The sequence below is a fragment of the Tetranychus urticae genome, chromosome 1 (genome assembly GCF_039701765.1).
Source record: "Tetranychus urticae isolate SD_2017Ah chromosome 1, NJAU_TeUrti_SD_1.0, whole genome shotgun sequence".
Taxonomy (NCBI): Eukaryota; Metazoa; Arthropoda; class Arachnida; order Trombidiformes; family Tetranychidae; genus Tetranychus; species Tetranychus urticae.
This window is the reverse complement of record NC_142958.1, coordinates 21,813,791-21,833,066: the sequence shown is the minus strand read 5'-3', so window position 1 is coordinate 21,833,066 and position 19,276 is coordinate 21,813,791. Positions and strand designations below refer to the sequence as shown.

At 31.9% G+C, this 19,276-nt stretch overlaps 7 protein-coding genes across 9 annotated transcripts; 3 read left to right on the top strand and 4 right to left on the bottom strand.

Moving 5' to 3' along the window:
- The first annotated feature begins 4 nt into the window (after nt 1–4).
- On the top strand, nt 5–4,020 carry LOC107362206 (coiled-coil domain-containing protein 186). 2 transcript variants are annotated; one of them, XR_016197740.1, is made up of 3 exons: nt 5–2,861; nt 3,217–3,369; nt 3,465–4,020. XR_016197740.1 is itself a non-coding variant. In XM_015929225.3 (3 exons), the coding sequence occupies exons 1-3, from the start codon at nt 266–268 to the stop codon at nt 3,561–3,563; spliced, it is 2,508 nt and encodes an 835-aa protein (XP_015784711.1). In that variant the 5' UTR covers nt 5–265; the 3' UTR covers nt 3,564–4,020. The 2 variants fall into 2 exon arrangements, 1 of the variants encoding a protein (XP_015784711.1); XM_015929225.3 differs by having other exon boundaries at nt 5–2,521.
- Nucleotides 4,021–4,648: 628 nt separating this feature from the next.
- LOC107362208 (uncharacterized) lies at nt 4,649–7,368 on the top strand. 2 transcript variants are annotated; one of them, XM_015929228.3, is made up of 4 exons: nt 4,649–6,196; nt 6,286–6,473; nt 6,542–6,750; nt 6,876–7,368. In XM_015929228.3, exons 1-4 carry the CDS (start codon nt 5,231–5,233, stop codon nt 6,878–6,880), a joined length of 1,368 nt encoding a protein of 455 aa, XP_015784714.1. In that variant the 5' UTR covers nt 4,649–5,230; the 3' UTR covers nt 6,881–7,368. The 2 variants fall into 2 exon arrangements, with proteins under 2 accessions (XP_015784714.1, XP_015784713.1); XM_015929227.3 differs by lacking the exon at nt 6,876–7,368 and having other exon boundaries at nt 4,706–6,196; nt 6,542–6,836.
- A 212-nt stretch (nt 7,369–7,580) lies between these two features.
- mRpL24 (mitochondrial ribosomal protein L24) lies at nt 7,581–9,029 on the bottom strand. The gene has a single exon (XM_015929236.3). The coding sequence runs from the start codon at nt 8,726–8,728 to the stop codon at nt 7,976–7,978; it is 753 nt and encodes a 250-aa protein (XP_015784722.1). The 5' UTR covers nt 8,729–9,029; the 3' UTR covers nt 7,581–7,975.
- A 55-nt stretch (nt 9,030–9,084) lies between these two features.
- On the top strand, nt 9,085–11,487 carry temp (protein prenyltransferase alpha subunit repeat-containing protein tempura). The gene is made up of 6 exons (XM_015929233.3): nt 9,085–9,294; nt 9,427–9,587; nt 10,262–10,337; nt 10,417–10,521; nt 10,587–10,752; nt 10,823–11,487. The coding sequence occupies exons 1-6, from the start codon at nt 9,212–9,214 to the stop codon at nt 11,222–11,224; spliced, it is 993 nt and encodes a 330-aa protein (XP_015784719.1). The 5' UTR covers nt 9,085–9,211; the 3' UTR covers nt 11,225–11,487.
- Nucleotides 11,488–12,021: 534 nt separating this feature from the next.
- On the bottom strand, nt 12,022–17,451 carry LOC107362207 (anoctamin-10). The gene is made up of 7 exons (XM_015929226.3): nt 17,147–17,451; nt 13,560–17,054; nt 13,360–13,498; nt 13,224–13,279; nt 13,038–13,112; nt 12,451–12,930; nt 12,022–12,382 (listed from the first exon to the last, which is right to left on the bottom strand). The coding sequence occupies exons 2-7, from the start codon at nt 14,772–14,774 to the stop codon at nt 12,239–12,241; spliced, it is 2,109 nt and encodes a 702-aa protein (XP_015784712.1). The 5' UTR covers nt 14,775–17,054; nt 17,147–17,451; the 3' UTR covers nt 12,022–12,238.
- On the bottom strand, nt 15,622–16,737 carry aln (divergent protein kinase domain 1C). Its single transcript, XM_089265925.1, has one exon. It carries the CDS (start codon nt 16,735–16,737, stop codon nt 15,622–15,624), a length of 1,116 nt encoding a protein of 371 aa, XP_089122051.1.
- Nucleotides 17,452–18,261: 810 nt separating the features above from the next.
- Nucleotides 18,262–19,222, bottom strand: LOC107362219 (glutaredoxin-1). The gene is made up of 2 exons (XM_015929241.3): nt 18,873–19,222; nt 18,262–18,716 (listed from the first exon to the last, which is right to left on the bottom strand). The coding sequence occupies exons 1-2, from the start codon at nt 19,125–19,127 to the stop codon at nt 18,597–18,599; spliced, it is 375 nt and encodes a 124-aa protein (XP_015784727.1). The 5' UTR covers nt 19,128–19,222; the 3' UTR covers nt 18,262–18,596.
- Between the last annotated feature and the right edge of the window lie 54 nt (nt 19,223–19,276).

Here is a 19,276-nt window from a genome sequence, read left to right as displayed (position 1 = left end):
TCCGTCAATATTATTTTTAATCATGATTTAACTTATTATCGATTATTGTGAACTTGGTTGTAGTTTTCGTGAGAATAGTCAAAATAAGCTATTTTCAAGCTGTTGCTCTATCTGTTTTTTAGTTCTAGACCTAATCATCAAAATCTGTGCCTGAGATAAATCTTCAAAAAGATAGCATTTAAATGGACTGTCAACGTTATTCAGTGATTATTTGTTAGTAATTTTGTTTGTGATTTTTTTAGTTTGTAATGGTCTGTATTTATAAATGGCAGAAGATAATGAACCAAGTGTCTCCTGTGCATCTCTTGATACAAAGACAACTGATGAGGAGACCAATCAGTTGTCTTTCCAGACAACATCAAATCAACCGTTAACTTTTGATGATGTATGTTTGGCTAATAAGGAAAGAAGTTCAACTCCAAGCTCACATTCAAGCCAGGAAGTTGGACTATCTGGATCGTCGACTCCATTGGGGACACCATTTCATGCTTCTAATGAAAGCTTAATCAAAGATCTTTTGGGGTACAGGGTTGCTATTGACGATGACGATGACGATGCGATGACTTCAGCTGGTTCTCGTTCGACTCACAATGAAATAACGGATGGTTTTTTATTGGATTTAAAAAACATTGAGGCTAATTATGAGGCCAAGGTTGCGGCAGTAGTTGAAGAGAAAAATGATCTTGAAAAGCAGTTAATTGAGTTGAAGGAGAAATTCAATCACCAGGAAGAAGAGTTTAAAAAGACTGTCGAAGATATCAAGTTAACATTCAACTCTCGATTAGAGAAATGTACCAAGGAAAGAGATGTGTCTCGAAAGGATCTCGAATCAATGGTAGTTAAATATGCTAAAAGTGAACGAGATGTTATTGTATATAAAAAAGCCAAGGATGAAGCTGAAAGGAAGTCACGAGAAGCAGTTAAAGAGAAGGAATCTCTTGTAAATAAAGTAAAAAGTTTAACCTGTGATAAAAACTCTCTTGTTAAGTCAGTTGAAACAAAACTGTCTGAAAATATCCTTCTCCAGAAAGAAATTGAAAAAATTCGTGAAGAATTGAAAGACCGAGATCAAAAATGGAAACAAACTCAATCCAAACTTGCATTTGAGATATCTGACCACCATGAAACATGTAAAAAGCTTGGAAGTGCTTTAGCTTTAATCGAAACTTTGCAAAACAAGACCGAATCATCCTCAGATGCTGGACTTACAAATGATCGTAGTAGAAGCAGTAGTAGAAACGAAATGATTGGCGAAAATACGAATGTGAATGACAATACCTCAACAGCTGTTTTGCCCTCTTTCAGTATTACAACATCTGAAGAAAACGATGAGACAAAAGAGTCTAACAGTGAACAAAAATCAGATTCGGAGAAAACAAATGAAAGTAAAGATGAACACAAAGTTCTTAGAAACAAATGTATTTCTTTGGAATCAGAGAATCATTCTTTAACCAGAAAAATTCAAGCTTTGGAAAGAGAAAGATTGGATCATGAAGAGGTTGTCTCTAAACTAAAAGAATCATTGAATAAGCTTAATGGTGAAGTACTTGAGTGCAACTTAAAACTTAAAGACATGGAAGAGCTTAAAATTAATTTACAACATCAAAAAGAAATGGTCGAAAGCGCTAAAACGGAATTATCTAGGGTTACAGAGTTGAATTCAGAATTGACAACTGAAATGGAATCATGTCGACACAAAGAAGGTGAACTCCTTGAATTCACTGAAAGATTAACAGCAAAGTCAGTTTTATTACAAGCTGAACATAATGCCTTGGAAGAAAAATATTCAGCACTGTTGGAAAAATTCAATTTTACCAAAAAGCGCCTTCAAGAATTCGAGAAAGAAAATACTGTTTTAACCGAAACACTTGCTAAAGAACGTGACGATCATGAAAAGGAAATCAAATTAATGGCTCGTAAAGTTGCTGAAAAAATGGAATTGATAACTAAATATAAAACTCGAGTTGAAGAAATTGAAAATGAAAATAAAGTGATGAAAAAACGCCATCTTAACAGCATAAGAGAATTGAATAAAGAATTGTTAATCATGAAGAAACATATGGAAACTTGTGAAAATGAACAATCAACGAGTACTCATAGAAAGGAGAATGGAAATCACAATTCAGATACTGTGAGTAATAGTTCAAGAAGTAGTACATCGTCAAATGATGCATCAACATCCAAAGGAAACACTTTGAATATACCAAACATCTCTAACTCTGACATGAAATCAGTGTCCAGTGCTAATGGTTCAACTTCATCAACCTCTGTTAATGACGATTCATTAACCAACAAAACTGGTGAAACAGATCTTATACCTCATGTTGATAAAACTATGTTAATCAACAAAATATTCCGTCTACAAAAGACTATTGCCAAAAAGCAAGAAAAGATTGATTATCTGGAAGAACATAATCATCAACTATTATCAGAAATGAAGAAAAAGACCAAATTGATTCAATATTATATTCTTCGTGAAGAATCTGGAGCTTTAACTACCAATCGAATGGATGAAAATAAGGTTCGTCGCAAGTAAATTGATCCATCGTACATCAAAGCAAAACTACACACTATTTACTAACCCTACACTTCTTAATGTTGTTTCGTCTATCATTAACTAACGTTACTAATTGTTAATTTAATACTTCAATGTCTAACTACTCAAATAGCTAATTTCACTCACTTACTTACCTTCATTACGGGTATCGTCCATATCCTTGAATCAACTAACATCGATCTGTATCTGTCTTTGTTATTATTTTGACGTTTAAACGTGGTCTTAAAAATGACCTTTCCTAATCTATAAACTACAAAAACTGAAGAGTTGTACTTTTTTCGAAACATCTAGGATCGCTCAAGAGGTATTAATCATTTACGTTGACAATTAGGTGTTAATCCTCTTGTTTTAAGCTATGTTATTGCATTTGCTCTTAATATTTTTTGATTTTCTTTAACTTTCTTTTAATTTTATTTTAATTTTCTGTTATTTTTTGTCTTTTTTTAAACAACAATTTCCACATTTGCTTTCAGTTCTTATCTTTCTTTCATTTATTTCAAGTGCATCAATGAATGAAAATTGATCAACCATTCATATAAAATTGACTTGATAATCACTCAAATTATTGAATGTTTGTTCACGTTCAGTGATTTCTGCACTTAACTTTGTTATAATTAGGTTCTACAGATATTAACTCATCTTATTTTTCATCCCAACAGAAACAATTGGCTAAACATGGATCTACTGTGATGACATCATTGTACAAAAGTTATCCGACTGATTCAGCTATGACTCTAAACCTTTCCCTTGAAATCAATAAAAGATTGCAAGCAGTATTAGAGGATACGATACTCAAGAATATCACTTTAAAAGTAATTATCAATTTTAATTATCTGTTCACGATTAATTTCTTCCTCTTTTGGGGCTAATCTCTAATCAATTATCTTTTCCTTTGTTTATTTCCCAGGAAAATCTTAATACACTTGGTGAAGAAATAGCTAGATTAATGCAACAAAGAAATTCTCCTGATCGCGGTGCTTCAACCAAGGCTGTAACCGTTGATTGAACAAGATTTACGCATCGAAACAAGTTAAACATTTAGTCATTGCAGCTCTGATTTTAATAATCAAACAATTTACAAGCTTATTTCAACTGCCTCTAGCTTTGCGGGCTGATATATTTCAACAATGTGTATTTTGCTTGTAAATGATTCGAACTATGACCAAAATTGATTTGAAGCATTTATTTCCATCAATTATTGGATAGATTAATGTATCCGTAAAGCAACAAGTCTTATGTTTGTATTATTTATGAATACATTTACTTTACTGTATAACTTGTCCAACAGCTTTATCAACTTGGAAATAATTGATGAAACTCAATTGAATCAATATTTACAAACATTGTTGATATTAATCAACACAATGTTAACTATAATTTTAATCAACAATCTAAAATACTTTTTTTACCAAGCCAAGTGTGTAAAGGGTTGTTAAGTACAAGTAAATATTATTCCACAATAATGTTGACTCTGTTGAATTTGATCGAAAGCTACATAATCATTTTGAAAGCTTGTATTTGTATTTAGAATTGTTCAATTTAGATAATTTTTAACTGTTAATCAGTACACATGTTACATAATACAAATAATAGTTGCTCTTTTGGATTAAGCCATTAGCCATGAAATATTGATAAATTGTGGCCATAACAATGAACTTTGTCAACAAGATCAACAAAAAATAGTCAAAGAATCAACCAAATAAGTGTTTTAACATTCATTGACTCTAGTTTATTGCAAATAATCGGGCTGATTAACGGTGAAATTGTCCTTAAAGCACTTTTACATTTTTACACAATGAAACACTTACTATTGATTCCATATTTTTTGTGAGCTTCATGATGATTGGATTTGTAGCTGACAATTATCACCTTTGATTTTTTTGTTATCTTTGAAGAGTCTTAAAAGAGTGACTTTTACTTTGGATTGAGGAATGAAATTACGCCACAAGCTTATGTGTAGAAAGCATTAATTAGAGAAGATATCTAATCATCACTAATTGTTACAAGCCTGAGAATATGAAACAAAAAGATAAACGCCTGGAAATTCCGAGAAATGAAATAGAAATAGTCCAAGTGAGATAAAAAAAAGTTGATTAGATGAAGGTAATGAGGAACGACTAGGAAAACTATAATTGCAGATGGATTGAGGGTAAGTGTTAATTGTAAAACATTACTGTGAATCGATCTAATTATCTGATCGTGAGTAGGTGAATTATGAACGCAGATAAAGGAGAGGGAGGATAGTGAATCATGATTAGAACAGTCAATCAATTGAGAAAATATGGTCGATGATGTGTGTTTTTTTCCAATCACCAATGCTCTATTGTTCAATCATCAATGTTCAACTTTTAGTAAACCTTCCATGTAAACATCTTTTCCTCTTATGCGATTGTTTTCAGTTTACATTTGTTCCAGGGACATAAGCTCAATGTGTGTAATCATTTGACTGACACTTTCTCCTTTGTAACAAATCTAATAGTGTAAATCTCTATTGCTAGCTGAGGGAAGATTAGAAGATATAAAAAGTCAGATGATAATTGTTATTAAACGACAGACATGAAGCTGCATTTTGATGATAGTGAAATCTAGGTAACAATAATCTTATTGAAACAATTTAGTGTGATTGAATATTTGTTTTCTTGTTTTCCTCATTCTCACTGGACAAGCAAAATCATGGATTTGAATGAAACTTGGGACTATTTTCAACAGCAAACTTTACCAACTGAGCCAGCTTCACTAGACCAAAGGATGGAAGAAACACCGGTACCAACATTTCCAACTTTATCTCCAAGTGACCTGGAGACTATTTTAAATTCACTTTTTCCCAGTGAAGAAACGATCAGAAGCCATATTGATAGTGAAGCAGAGTATACAGTCGATAACAACAATAATGATCATGATATGGATTCACTTGAGCCAATTAAAGACACATCTCAGGAGTGTTCAAACCAAATCTCCTCTAATGGTATCTCTCAAGATTGTCAATGTAACCATATGACAAGTAATTCAATTCTTGATAATTTGGAGCAACTTTTGACATCATCATTCATTAAAAAACCAGAATCTTCTGATATTTCTAATAGTTCGCCTCCAATCGAGACACAATTACCATCACAAGAAAGCACACAGTCTTCGAGTGAACCTCAAAATGGTTTCAAGGAAGTTGAGACATTGCCTTCGCATCTTCGTCGACCTTACACCGATCCTCAATCCAATAACTTAACTCCAATGGATCCAGGCTTCAAGCCAGTACTTTCTCTGTGTACGGACCCGTCAAAGGTTAAAGAACCATGGAGACCAAAAGTGGCAAAGAAAATTTTAGCAGCTTATTATACACCATTGAACCTAAAATCAGAGTTCCTGGCTACTCAAGCATCTCTTGACGAGTTCCAGTCACTTGTATTGAAAGAAGCTGTTTCAGCTTTTCATGATGTCGCTCTTGTTAATACCATTATCTATAAAATAGGACTAAGTTATCCCGATTCCTGTCCAAAAATACTCGTTGGAACTTGTAGAAAATTAAGAGCATACAGACGATTACAGATGGATGATAGAGTTACCCTTTTATCAAGTGTATTTTTCGATGTGGTCGCCATGAAAAGTGTTCTCACCTATGATCACCTAACCGACAGCTGGAATGTAAGTTGACTTTCGATAGACAATTACATTTAAATCTAAATTCAAAATCTTTCCCAAGTATATTAATTTGATGAAATATTGTCTTCCAGTGTTCAGGTATTCGAGTTGATAGAAGAGATGTTTTCCGCTTGGATTCTTCGTTGCACAATGGTATTGTTCATGTTATTGAGACTTTTCCAGATCGATGGCGAAAGGATTTAACTGTTGCAGCCCTTCTTTACTTGATTATCATCTTCAATCCAGATCTACCTAATCTTAAATTTAAAGAATCCATAAGGTTAAACCAAACATTTTGTTTTAATCACTCTAATTATTTACTAATATTAATTTCCTTTTCTCTTGCAGACTAGAACAATACACTTACATTTACCTTTTACAACGATATTTAGAATCGACCTGTGAATTTCCGTATGATGCCTCAGACTACCATTATCGATTGATGGTGAAAATTGAAGAGATTCAAAATTTGCGAAAACATATGCGAAATGTTTTTGAGATGTTCATCATAAACTACTCATTGTCGGGTTGTATATCTAAGTTGGTAGAGTGCAATGGTACTTAATGTTGTTAATTACTATTAATAATTCACAGCTTTCTCATCACTATTTTCACACGTGGTAAAAACATCTGTTTAATGCTATTATTGTTTCCAATTCACTTTTTTTAAATTTCTTATTAGATTGATTTGACTTATTATGGTTCTACCGTGAGTTATCATGAGCTTCAATACCATCGGGAATGGAGCAAAAAGTCAATCAACACATCAAATCTTCATTACAGGCTATCGTGAATAATAACCAGATAACTTGGGCTTCGTGTAATTAGTTTTTCAATCCATCATTTATTCATTTGGTTTGCCATTTAAATCACTCTTTATGAGGAATGCGTATTTCCAGTTAGGAAAAAAACCCAACTTTTATACTGTTGCAGCCTTACAACAATTGAATTATCTTTCGCTATTAAATCATCAGATGTGACACGATTTAATTTAACTTGTTCAAAAGAAAGTGTTGCTCAAATAACGGCTGAATTTTGATTTTGTTTTAGCGCTATTTATCTTAATATTGATTAATTCCGATTTTAAACCGCTCTTGATGTAAGGTGAAAGTTGATGCTTCATAAACATTTATCAGAAATAAATTACTTTAAAAACTTTTTAAAACAATCAAAAACATTGATTGCCTATTATTTATAACATATAATTTATATCAATTATTATCTCAATAAATTATCTAAGTGCAAATAATGATGATTAAAGGCCTATGATAATGCATTTTATATAATTTTTTAAAAAAAACCTATTGTAAAATCCCGTAGAAAGGAATCAAAAATTACATTTTGTCAACATTTGCCTAAAATAATGGTAATAATAATCAAATGATGATAATGATTAAGAACACTTTTTATTAAATCAATCGATTACATGGATAATAACGATAACAAATTCAATCTAAACTTGCATTTGAGATATCTGACCATCATGAAACATGAAAAAGCTTTGTAAAAACGGAACTATCTAGGGTTATAGAGTTGAATTTAGAATTGTTTAATTTAGATAATTTTTAACTGATAATCAGCACAAATGCAACATTATACACATAATAGCAATTATTTTGGACTAAATCATTTGTTTTAATTGCTCATTTGTTACTATTATTAGCCATGAAACATTGACAGATTGTGGCCATAACAATGAACATTGTCAGTGCACTAGTGCAAATAATCAAAAATATCGGTTGAAATAGCTAACGGTTACCATCCGCTGAGTTATGTATTAGCTTAATACCAATATGTTTTATGAGGTATCCGGTCTTCTTTAATTCCTTGTTGATCAGCTATGTCCATCTCAAAGGTTTTCAGGACTGGTTCAAATGTCACTTTAGTGGTTTCTTCTAGATTAGAATCTTTTGGTGATTCAATATATTGCTCTGGAGTTAAATAATCATAAGTTTTGAATGCTTCTAAGGGTATCATTATAATGTAACCAGTTCTATCAGATACTCGAACAAGTTCACCGGTTTCAGTGTATTTCCATTTAATAGTTGTAGGCTGTTTGTCGGATGGATCCACCAATGCAACATCCCTTGGAACTAACAATGGTTGTTCTACAATAGTAACGTATTTACTATCTTCTGCCATCTGTCTAATGGTTCTGACCGCATTTAATCCTTCGACAAAAACCCAATTTCTTTCCTCTACAACGTATTTAACAACTCCTTGTTTACCTTTATCTTTACCACGAAGAACTTGCACTCTATCACCATTAAACACATAAAACCTCTCCATTGGTTCAACCCAAATCCTTGGTTTCTGTTCACCAGGTTTATTCATGGCTTGGAAAGCTTGAGTCCAACTTCGGTAACGATCATAATAAGGATACCTAGTCCACCTTATTTTGGTAGGATTGTAGTTCACTCTTCTCGGGGTTTCCCATTGGATGAACTCTGTTTGCTTTTTCACGTACTTATCTGGAAAATTAGAATATCTTTTAGGCAATTTGCTGTAACACATGAGTACAGTACTGAATCTCATCTTTGCCTTTGATATTTCTAGATTAACAATCGAAATAGAACGATGAAAACAACACTTAAGTAACACGAAAGATGTAAATCCTTGGTTAACGCTTAAAAATGTGGTGTTGTTGTTTTTTTCATTCAGCTTACACGAAAATATTAGAGGTCGGTTTGTTACTGGTAACCGGCTGTTTGGTTAAAGGAAGGAAAAGTAACCAGTTATTTCATGGTTACACTGAGAGGGAAATTCAAAAAGAAAGACAAGAAAGTGAAAAAATTGAAATGTACATTACTTTTTGAGAGCAAATCTTTCTCCTTCTTTCTGATTGTAAGTTTATTAATGTTCCCTTATTTCATGATTTACCAGAAAAGCTCCTGTGCTTTTAATAAAAGTGAAGCTCATTGGTTTAACCGGCAAATGGGTTTATATTCAACTGTTCATGTATTAATCAACATTGCTTTGTGTTTTGTTGTTTAGTTTAATTTTCTGTTTTTATTTCAAATGGATACTTCAGATGAGGATACATCATTGGCTAAACGTATTCTTCGAGATCTCAGAATCATTTTTGACCGAGAAACAAACCTGTAAGTAAACTATCACTTTAACCCATTTTATTTTAGGTTACCCTCTTTGTTTTTATCCAATCAACTCATTGACTATGCTACATTCCTGTGTAATTTAATCTGATTAAATTCTTATTATTCTTTTGTTTCCAGACTTGAATTTGATATTGTACCTGTTGAGGATAAGACTCTTAATAAAAGTCCTGTTATTTTTGAAGATCACAGACTTGGTTTGGAAAGCTGGTCGATCAAATATTTATACACATACTGTTACCATGAATTTTTAAAAACTAGAAGCCATCGAGCAAGATCAGGTACATTAATTGCATTAATTGATAAACTATCCATCAAATGAAAAATTTATCAATATCAGAACAATAATCCATAACGTGATAGAATTTCGCTGATTGTCTAAGTTAATTGTATTGCAATTGCAATATCTCTAAATTGGTCAAAGAAGCGAAACTCTATCGAATTATGTGTTTATCTACTGAATTTTTATCATTTGATTAACTATATTCAGTGTTAAGCTTCCAACCTTGCTTTTGTTTTGGCATTGCAGTCAATTCTCATGAAAAAACTCATGATATAAAATTACTTTGCCAACATGAAATAATGAATATCAAATTGAATGAAACTTTTTGTCATGATTTTTTTGTCAGTCTTTGTTAAAATATAATAAGAATGGAAATACCTCTGAAATAGTTACAATCAATTTTATTTTAAGTTATCATGAAATATCTAATTCTCTCGTTTTATTCAGAATTAAATAGTTTTTAATTTTGATATAATTTATGATACAAAATTTTGGCAAGGATTTTGTTCATTGGATAACATACGTAATTTTAATATACTGGATTTTTCAATGCGAATTGGCTGTAATGAAACAAATTCAATGCATTTCAAGTTTGAAATGGATTCAGTTCTAACTCAATAACTCACTTATCATTTTTATCTCTTTAAAATTCTATTCTTTTTGTTTCTACAGATAGTGCAACAATCAATGAATTAACTCGCACTTTATTATTAATTAATCCTGAACTTAAAACTGCCTGGAATTGCAGGTATGTACCGAATTTGAAGACATGAAGTGATTTCAATCAAGCTACTTTAGCAATTTTAATGTTTTATTCCTATGTCTAGAAAGCAACTTGTTATCGATAAATATTTAACTATTCAAGATGAATTGACATTCTGTCAACTTCTGATGAGAAGACGCTCTAAAAATATGGAAAATTTCACTCATAGGTACTCCGGTATTCTGAAAGAAATTTTTCTTTTTTCATTACATTGTATTCTTCTCTTTTCTGTAGACAATGGTTAATACAAATGATGGTTAAAACCCAGGGCCATCCAGACACAAATTTTATCAACAACGAACTAGAATTATGTCTTGAAGCTGCTAGGCGTTATCAAAGTAATTACTATGCGTGGACTTATCGGCGATGGGTAGTTCAGACCTATGCTTACAACCTTAATGTATGTAATCGTTATTCTGGGGGTGAAACTCGTACTTATTTTAATCTTTTTCATTTACCTTCTCCTGTAGGCATGTTTACATGAAATGGCCACAAGTAAAGCGTGGATTGAACGTCACATATCTGATTACAGTGGATTTGGCTACCGGCAATATATTATTGTAACAATTGGCTCTCTTTACTTAGATACTCAAGACAAATTATTAGCCTATGAAGATTATGAATCAATACTAGTCAATGAAATGGACTTGATTAATGATTTATTGAGAATCCATTGTAACCGAGAATCTCTTTATCTACATCGTCGTTTCGTCGTTTCACAATTATTATCCATTGATGGGTCGAAGGATAAAGAATTATATGACAGAGAAAAAGACTTCATCATCCAATATTTGCAAATAGGAAGAGACAAACTTTTAATTGAGAGACTCATAAGATGGTATCAACGTTTTCTCAATTGGAATTTCACTTGAATAAGGTTATTTATTTGCTCTTTGATTAACTGTTGATTTTTGTTAGATATCTGTTCCTGCCTGTTTTTTAATATTCATAAATTTACCAGTCTTAACCTGTTATCAATCACTTATACCCTGATTACTGTAAGAAAATATGTCTATAATTGAACATTTCAGGGTAATCTGATTTGATTTTGTTTTTGTTTTATCAATTAGTATTAGCAATCAAAATCAAGTTTAAATTACAGCAATAACTTACATAAAAGTACTGTTTATATTGATTGCAGCAGACTTTGTTTCTTATTGTGAGTTCATTTTATTATAAGTATGTGTTAGATCACTACATTGGAGATATTTATGGATAAGACATGAGGTCTTTGGTCTTAAATGTACCAAGACATGCTTATAAATCAAGTATCACTTTCAATTTCGCTTAATCCGGTTTCCTTTGTCAGGATAACCAGCGGTTTACAACTGTGGCTCAAATCGTTTGTCAATACCAATCTTTGTTCCATTTCGTCCTCAATTATTTTGAATGGGCGATTCGTCTTGAATGTAACATATAAAGGATGGCATTAATTTTGTACTTTAAGAGTAATTTAGAGGCTCTTTTCCAGTCAAATGTCTACCCTTGCTTTTCTTTTTCCCTCTGAGGCCGAAACATAGACTCGACCACCAGATTTACAACATAGTAAGAGTTTAGAGTACCGCAACCGATCACACTTCGATTTTTCACTTTTTCACTCATAAAGCTGTTCATATGATCAAAAATTTCGAGATACTAGTCCGATCAGTATTTGACAACTTCAATCATCTTTCTTTGTAAAACAAAATATTGATTTATTCAAATAAAAAATGAAATATTTGAAAACATTGAAAGGTGTGTTTTTATCAATCATAAATCGCAATTCACTCATTAGAATGTATCAATTCATTTCATATTAGCAAACAGTTTGATTTAATAACAAAATTAAACATGAAGAAAATGGATGGAGTATTAATTATCATGAGTATTTTTCCGAATTTAACAAATTAATCAGTTTTCTTTTCCTTTGCTTGGGCAAGCTTAACTGAAGTCGTTGTTCCAACCAATTGTGAATAATTATACACAAAATAGTTTATAACAGAGTTGCAATCAAACTTTTCGATTGCCAATTTGATTATAATGAGAAGATGCTATGAGAAAAAGAAAGGAAAAATAGTTAATTGTAGACAGTTACATTAATTTGTTATCATTAATTTACCTCAAGGATGACACCAGTAATGATTATTTGTGATTGATTTAACATTGGCAGAAGTCTTTCAAGTTGACCAGATTTGACTAGAAGAGAGCAATTAACAACAATTGAGACATAAATCATTATGTTCATTGCTTTTTCCCATATCAACAAATTACGATTTCCTTGGATACTGAAAGGTCGCTGATAAGTTACACATAATTTGAATGCATCACTTCGTATTTCAATTAAATTGTTGATTAGAGCACAAAATGCAGCCAAAGGGAATGTGACAGAAAAAAGAGCAACATAACCAAATTGTATGTACAGCTCAAGATAATCTTCGAATGTTGATTCATATGAGTAAAGACTTGATTCAAGTTCAGCTTGTGAGACATCAGATGCAGACAATGTTGGAGATAATTTGTAGGACTGAGTGACAAAAGGCCAAAGAGACTCTTTGATGTTACCAATTACTTGCCGAGTAATAAGAAGAGCAATCATTTGCTGTAAAATAAAAACAATAAAAAGTTAGTGATAGGAATCATTAAAAAAGCAATTCAATAAACGATTGCTTGTCTGTAGTTAAGGAGGTTGAAGCTATAAATATTTACCTCTCGTAATTTATTCATATCACCAATGTAGAATGCGATGTAGAATAAGGATAGAAATGAATTCACGAATTGGAACTGAAAAAGAGAAGACGATTCGTTTGATAAAAACAAATGATTGATTCAATTGATCACGAACAACCCTTAGTTATTTAATGCTAAGAAGTTGATTGGGAAAATAAAACCCACCAAAACAAGTTTGATCATCAAATTGCTTTCATATGTCTCTTGGTATTGATAATTTTCTGTGAATAATTAAGATGGATAAATTATATCAGCTGTTGGTTTAAATTAAAGAGGATTTAATGTTATTCAATTTCAATACCTTTTTTGTTCAACCAAAGAGCAATTTTCTCGTAGACAACATCCAGAATATGGATAACAAGTCCGAAAAGTACTTTAGGAAAATATGAAGTCCATCTTGGATAAAATTGTTCCCCAATGGCCACATCATCCCACCAAGTCTGTGATAAATTATGAGAAAAGATAAGTTAGACAAGGGATTTGATTAAAGAATTGAATTACCTGGAAATGTAGCATATGAAACATTGAAAGGAAAACAATTAAAAGACTTAGACCCATAACAGGTATTGTGATGAAATAGAAAAACAATTTTCTTTTCCAAGGAGGATAAAAAATTTCAGCAATTCCATGGGAACCTTTCCGAGTTACTATACCATGGAACTGTGGACGTACATCGATCAGTTGAAGATTGCATGAATTTGATGACCATTGAGAGGTTAATGAGGAGCAATAATTTTTCCAAGATTCCAGATAAATAGATGACCAAATGGTGAGTAAAATTGGAAATAGGGTTAAACAAACGTCATTAATAAATTGATCTCCGCAAGAGAGACTAATTAACAGACCAGTAACCCCAGGAACAATCAAAGAGTAAGTGTAATGGCCAAGAAAGGCAAAATACAAAGCAATTTTGATTCCAAAATAAGAGTAAATTTTCTTTAAAGGTTGAGGTGCAAGAAAATCAGAGGCCCAAGAATTACGGAGTTGCGATAAAGCCTCCTCATCATGCAGAGGCAGTATTTGTTTGATGTATTTCAATTGTAATAATTTAGGAATAATGGCTTCTCCGTCAATCAGTTTCATCTGACTAACCATGCTCTCGTCAAATGATGAACTCTCCTTAAACCATCTCAATGTATTTAGATAATAGCGAATGATGTTTTGTCGAGTTGCAGCTGAAAGGTTAGAAGAAAAGGATTTCGTAGATTTGGATGGCGATGATGATGAACCCTGATTTACATTTGACTCTGGAAGATAACCCAATATGGTTGCAGTTTCTTGGAGCCATTCGTGTTCAGCAGAAATATAAAAAGCTTGTTCATTCTTGTTGGCCAGAGCTTTTTTCTCAACTAATAATTGAGGTACCAATTTGTTGATTAAATTTTGTAATGAATCCATGATTACATATCCTTTGGGTGGAAATATAATGACCACATCATGAATCAAACTTTGTTCACTCTTTCTTTTCCAGATCAGATGTTTACCTCCTTCTTCTAACTGGTGTCTTTGCCTTTCAATTAAGCGAACCAAGGCTTCTTTTTGACGGCGAAATTGTTCCTTGATCCGCCTACGACTGTCGATATTACTATTTCCAGTTAAGGTTGACATTTCACCATCAGTTGATTTATCCTCTTTAAGACAAAAGGAGGTTCCTGGAGGATAATCTTCATCCATAGAGATTGAATTATTGGCTGATAACTTAACATCACAAGACATTGTCGTTGCTTTTCACAAAATTTTTAAAAAAATTGAGCAAGTTCAGTTGGAAATGAAGAGTCAAGTTTTAAATTATTATAAATAAAAGGTTGTACTTTAACGTCTATCATGATTGATTCATCATGTCTTTGTAAGTCATATGATAGGGAATTCAATACGAGGTTGAAAGGAGCATCGATTTTTAAGCAATACACCTTTTGATGACTCTATACACAGAGACTCTTAAAATGAAAAGGTGAACAAAATAAAAAATAAATAACAAAACCTTGGAAATCGGGAGATAATGAAGATAAACAAACGGTTGAAAATTGGTGAAAATATTTAGACAGAGATCGAAAACTTAGAAGGTGTAAGCTTACAGTAAGCTTCCAAAAGGAGACTTTAATCAATAGACTGCGCATAACAGTAGCGTAATTAATTCGAGCATTTTTTTGATCTTACGCCAATCTAGTATATTCAGTGAAAATGGTTTCACCATGAAGTGATAAAAAGAACTTTAGTTTTTGGCTTCACGCAAGAGAAAAACTCCGACAAAACGTTTACATATGAATTTGCAGAAATAAAATGTCTGTACAATGTTTGTTTGTGAATGTTTGTCATTAAAACTGAATTTAAATTAACTTGTTGAAACTGGAAACATTTTCACAATCTGACTCGATTATACATTATTTTTGTCCAGGTTAGTAATTTAATTTGCACAGAATAATATTTTGATGTGATGACTTCAATTTTTTTAATTTTAGAAGCTAAATTGAAGGGAATTGGTGATGTACATTTTTGCTCCTTTCCCTTTAGACTAGATTTCTTTTGGTTTGATTTTTTTAAATGATCAGAGTTGATGATGAATTTAACCATTCAGGGGATATGTCCTTGATTGTATAGCAGATGTTAAATCAATCATCTTTTTGATGGTAGATATCATTTCAGACTCTTTTATCCGTCCAGAACACAATTGTTTCAATTTGTAAATATCGGATTGGTATGAGAGAGGGAAATGAGACAATAATCCAGCATTAATTTGACTAGAAGATTTTACTAAATCTTTCGTTGATATTTCATCGATGAAAAATAAATTTCGGCAAATCCTTTTAAGATTACTGTCCGAATCAATATCGATGTCACAAGTACCGCCAACTTTGGATGGTTTACAGCGTCCTTTGCAATCAATGAAATCACAGTCTTCGTCTTTAATGCACGAGTCAATATGTTGGATAGATTCTTGGACAACTTCACTTGGATAAAGCATATCAGAGTCAATCAACAAAATAGTGCCATTTTTCATGGCGAATTGATCATACTTGACATCACAAAGTTGCAAATTATAGTTACCAGACTCAAGGTGGTATAAAAATTTCAAAAACATGTGAGAAATGGACAGACGTTTACTAAATGATGACTTGAATAAGTGAAGTGAAGATTTTTCAGGAATAACATCGAAAAATTGAATAGCTTCGGGGATATATTCAACGGCATAGAAATGACCACAAGTTCCCAGAACTTGAGGTAAGAGCTTAACCGAATTCCATTGGGTTAGTTGACCAAAAAAAGTGCTGTAAATGTATTCGTTATCTTGAGCAAGTGTCCATAGACTATTTAGTTCTTTGTTCGTTAAGGAAGACAATTTGACAGAAGAACCAAACCAAGGTATAGTTAAATACGATGGATCTATTTCTGTCCCTTCAAAATCGGTCGTAATAATTGCATGTATGCCTTGAATAGTTTCCTCTCGGGTTAACTTTATATCTTCATCTATCATATTGGTCACTTTTAATTTCTTGGCCTTCACAATGATATCTGATTCTTTCCATTGACCACGAAAGATGCATTCTTTGCCAACATGGAATGTTTTAGATGATGGACATGACTGTAAGATAGATGTGGACCCAGAACACCAATCAGGACACAAGTTACCGGCTATTTTTCCCTTCTCATAAGATATGCAGACTTCCTGTCGAGCCAACATTTTACCAGATAAACAATCGAGCCAATGATAAAAATTTGTAAATTGGTTGATGATGAGCAAAATAGAATCGAGAATTAAAAAACTGGTTAGAAAAATTATCAAACAGGTACCAAGAAATATGAGCCATTTCCTTCTCGATAACCGACCCAAACGTAGTAAAATCAATCTCAATAAAGCAAAGTTTAACATTGCTCTAAATCATAAATTATCTTTGACCAATAATTATTTTGCCAAAATATTCCATCTAAATTGAGACTCAGTTGCATTCTCTAGAATCTGATGTATGGTAAATTGTCTAGGTAAACCATTCGGAAACCCTGTGAATGAGCAAACGAGAAACACAACAAATTAGTATCAACAGAGTAATTCTTGAAATAACAAAATGGATCATTAGTTTATAAATACTGACCCACGAAGCTATCCCAAGGTTCAATCAGAAGTATAAATAATAAAAATGATACCAAGATGATCAGGGTACAATCAAACATCATCCAAAGAACCATCCGTAGTTGAATCAGATGTCGTAAAATTAAGATAACACTCCTGGTGTTTGTTTATTTGATGAAAATTTGATAGTCCGAGCACAAAATACCGTAAGCACTAAATTATTAGACATGATTAGAATGGTGATAGCGAATTGAATAAACTTTAACACATCACTACTTTGATTCAAAACTCAAAAATTGATGAAAAACAGTTGATATAGTTTACTCTCGGAGTGAATAAACCACTGCAAGCTCACCAGCTGTTTACGAAGCAGTTAAACATGTCAGTGAGATCATATCTTATGCGCTTTACCTATTATTCATACAAATACAATTTATTACACCTTGGTTTAAGCAAACTTTAATACATTTTAGTGTTTTAAAATTTTGACATGTCAATGAAATCAAGAAAAATAAAGTGACAAAATTAAAATTCATTTTGTGAAAAATAAAGATGAAACTTATACCGATTTTGATATTAAATAAACTCAAAATTTCCCAGAATCTGATATTACCGATTGATTTGATTTCATAAGCTAATCAAAATTTAATCTTAATTGTCTTCCACATATGAAATTTTAGTTAGATTCAGAGTTCGTCGCAGTGATTGTGTCCTTTCAAACTAAATCATGCTTCCGACATTTGATCATTATGTTTATAGTTAGGCATGATTTCCTCTGTCTGATTGATAACCAAATACAGTAATACAATAAGATTGATAAAATGAGATTATATTTGCTTCAATAAAATGTATTTGAATGACATTTCTAAAATCAATAAAAATAAAGTATTTCTAAGTGTAACCATAATTTTGGTATTAATAATACGCATTAATGTACATTAAATTTTTTATCCGATAAAATATTAAGATAAAACCATACAAAATTGATCAATTATATCAAAATGTTTCAAGATTATGATATTATACCTGGTAAGTCATTTATGGCTTATTGATGATTGTACTTGGTCGTACTTGATTTCAACATTGTATTAAACTTGTAACTTTGAAAAATTTAAATTGAAAGTGAACTTTCATAAATTCTTTGACAATTGCTTTTAATTCAAATAATGATACATGAATGAAAGCATTTTCAATTTTGCTGAAAGTTGAAAAATTATTGATAGGTTAGATTGGGTTTGTTGTTAATCAAGAATGAAGCAATAACAAATTGTGTCGACAAGTTAACAAAAACAAAGTACCAATTGTAGCTGCTTATTATTGGCTTCAACGAGAGGAAAGTTCGACTCTCCATTGAACTGGGTTAAAAACTGTAATTGTAATGTATTGTAGAGTAGATCCCGAGTACAATTGTAGGTTGCTTCCGATAAGAAAATTAAAATGAAACTATTCCTGTGCCGGTGAATCAAATTGTTTTATTGGGATTGCAAGGCTCCACATGATGATAATAATTTCTCAAGTTCACCACTATTATCAAGTGCAATGGCATCATCACAACCTCCAATGCATTTTCCGTCAATAAAAATTCTCGGAACCTTTGAAATGAAAAAAATATGGAAAATTTTATATACAAGGAAATATTAGATTTGGAATTTTCAATCCTTTAACATTTTCATAAAATGAATAGGGTTTGATTGGCTTCATTTTTAAATAAAATAAAAAAGATAGACAGTAACGAAATGTTAACTTACAGTACTAGCTCCGGTGATTTCCTTCAGGTAAGCTTGAATACTTGAACAATCAGGCCTTTTTTCGATTTCAATGATCTCCAATTGATCAGGTTTAATTGGAAACTTGGTTATAAGGGCCTTTGCTCGTTTACAGTAGGGACAGTAAGTTTTACTGAACACAACAACTTTAGATTTACTGATGGTTGAATCAACCATAATTTTGATTCCTTCATCCATGACTGTAGGTGTAGCAGGTCGACCAAGAAAAGATCCCATTCGTAAAATCAGATGCTTTATATACTGAAAGATGGATTAATGAACAAGGATCATAAACCAATTAGAAAAGATAAAAGATATTTCTCATCAATTCTAGGAATGATAAGAAGAAAATAGTTTAGTTACCTGGTAACAAGATAGTTCATCCA

What these genes read in the sequence shown, in the direction of transcription:
- temp (XM_015929233.3), top strand. Translation starts at nt 9,212, where the DNA reads ATGGATACTTCAGATGAGGATACATCATTGGCTAAACGTATTCTTCGA. An exon ending in AAGCCATCGAGCAAGATCAG is followed by an intron (nt 9,588 to 10,261) that starts GTACATTAATTG and finishes TTGTTTCTACAG; the next exon opens with ATAGTGCAACAATCAATGAA. An exon ending in CCTATGCTTACAACCTTAAT is followed by an intron (nt 10,753 to 10,822) that starts GTATGTAATCGT and finishes CTTCTCCTGTAG; the next exon opens with GCATGTTTACATGAAATGGC.
- LOC107362219 (XM_015929241.3), bottom strand. Translation starts at nt 19,127, where the DNA reads ATGGGATCTTTTCTTGGTCGACCTGCTACACCTACAGTCATGGATGAA. An exon ending in AAATCACCGGAGCTAGTACT is followed by an intron (nt 18,717 to 18,872) that starts GTAAGTTAACAT and finishes TTCATTTCAAAG; the next exon opens with GTTCCGAGAATTTTTATTGA.
- aln (XM_089265925.1), bottom strand. Translation starts at nt 16,737, where the DNA reads ATGTTGGCTCGACAGGAAGTCTGCATATCTTATGAGAAGGGAAAAATA.
- mRpL24 (XM_015929236.3), bottom strand. Translation starts at nt 8,728, where the DNA reads ATGAGATTCAGTACTGTACTCATGTGTTACAGCAAATTGCCTAAAAGA.
- LOC107362206 (XM_015929225.3), top strand. Translation starts at nt 266, where the DNA reads ATGGCAGAAGATAATGAACCAAGTGTCTCCTGTGCATCTCTTGATACA. An exon ending in ATCGAATGGATGAAAATAAG is followed by an intron (nt 2,522 to 3,216) that starts GTTCGTCGCAAG and finishes TCATCCCAACAG; the next exon opens with AAACAATTGGCTAAACATGG. An exon ending in TCAAGAATATCACTTTAAAA is followed by an intron (nt 3,370 to 3,464) that starts GTAATTATCAAT and finishes TTTATTTCCCAG; the next exon opens with GAAAATCTTAATACACTTGG.
- LOC107362208 (XM_015929227.3), top strand. Translation starts at nt 5,231, where the DNA reads ATGGATTTGAATGAAACTTGGGACTATTTTCAACAGCAAACTTTACCA. An exon ending in ACCTAACCGACAGCTGGAAT is followed by an intron (nt 6,197 to 6,285) that starts GTAAGTTGACTT and finishes ATTGTCTTCCAG; the next exon opens with TGTTCAGGTATTCGAGTTGA. An exon ending in AAATTTAAAGAATCCATAAG is followed by an intron (nt 6,474 to 6,541) that starts GTTAAACCAAAC and finishes TTTCTCTTGCAG; the next exon opens with ACTAGAACAATACACTTACA.
- LOC107362207 (XM_015929226.3), bottom strand. Translation starts at nt 14,774, where the DNA reads ATGTCTTGTGATGTTAAGTTATCAGCCAATAATTCAATCTCTATGGAT. An exon ending in TTCATATGCTACATTTCCAG is followed by an intron (nt 13,499 to 13,559) that starts GTAATTCAATTC and finishes AATTTATCACAG; the next exon opens with ACTTGGTGGGATGATGTGGC. An exon ending in TGATGATCAAACTTGTTTTG is followed by an intron (nt 13,113 to 13,223) that starts GTGGGTTTTATT and finishes TCTCTTTTTCAG; the next exon opens with TTCCAATTCGTGAATTCATT.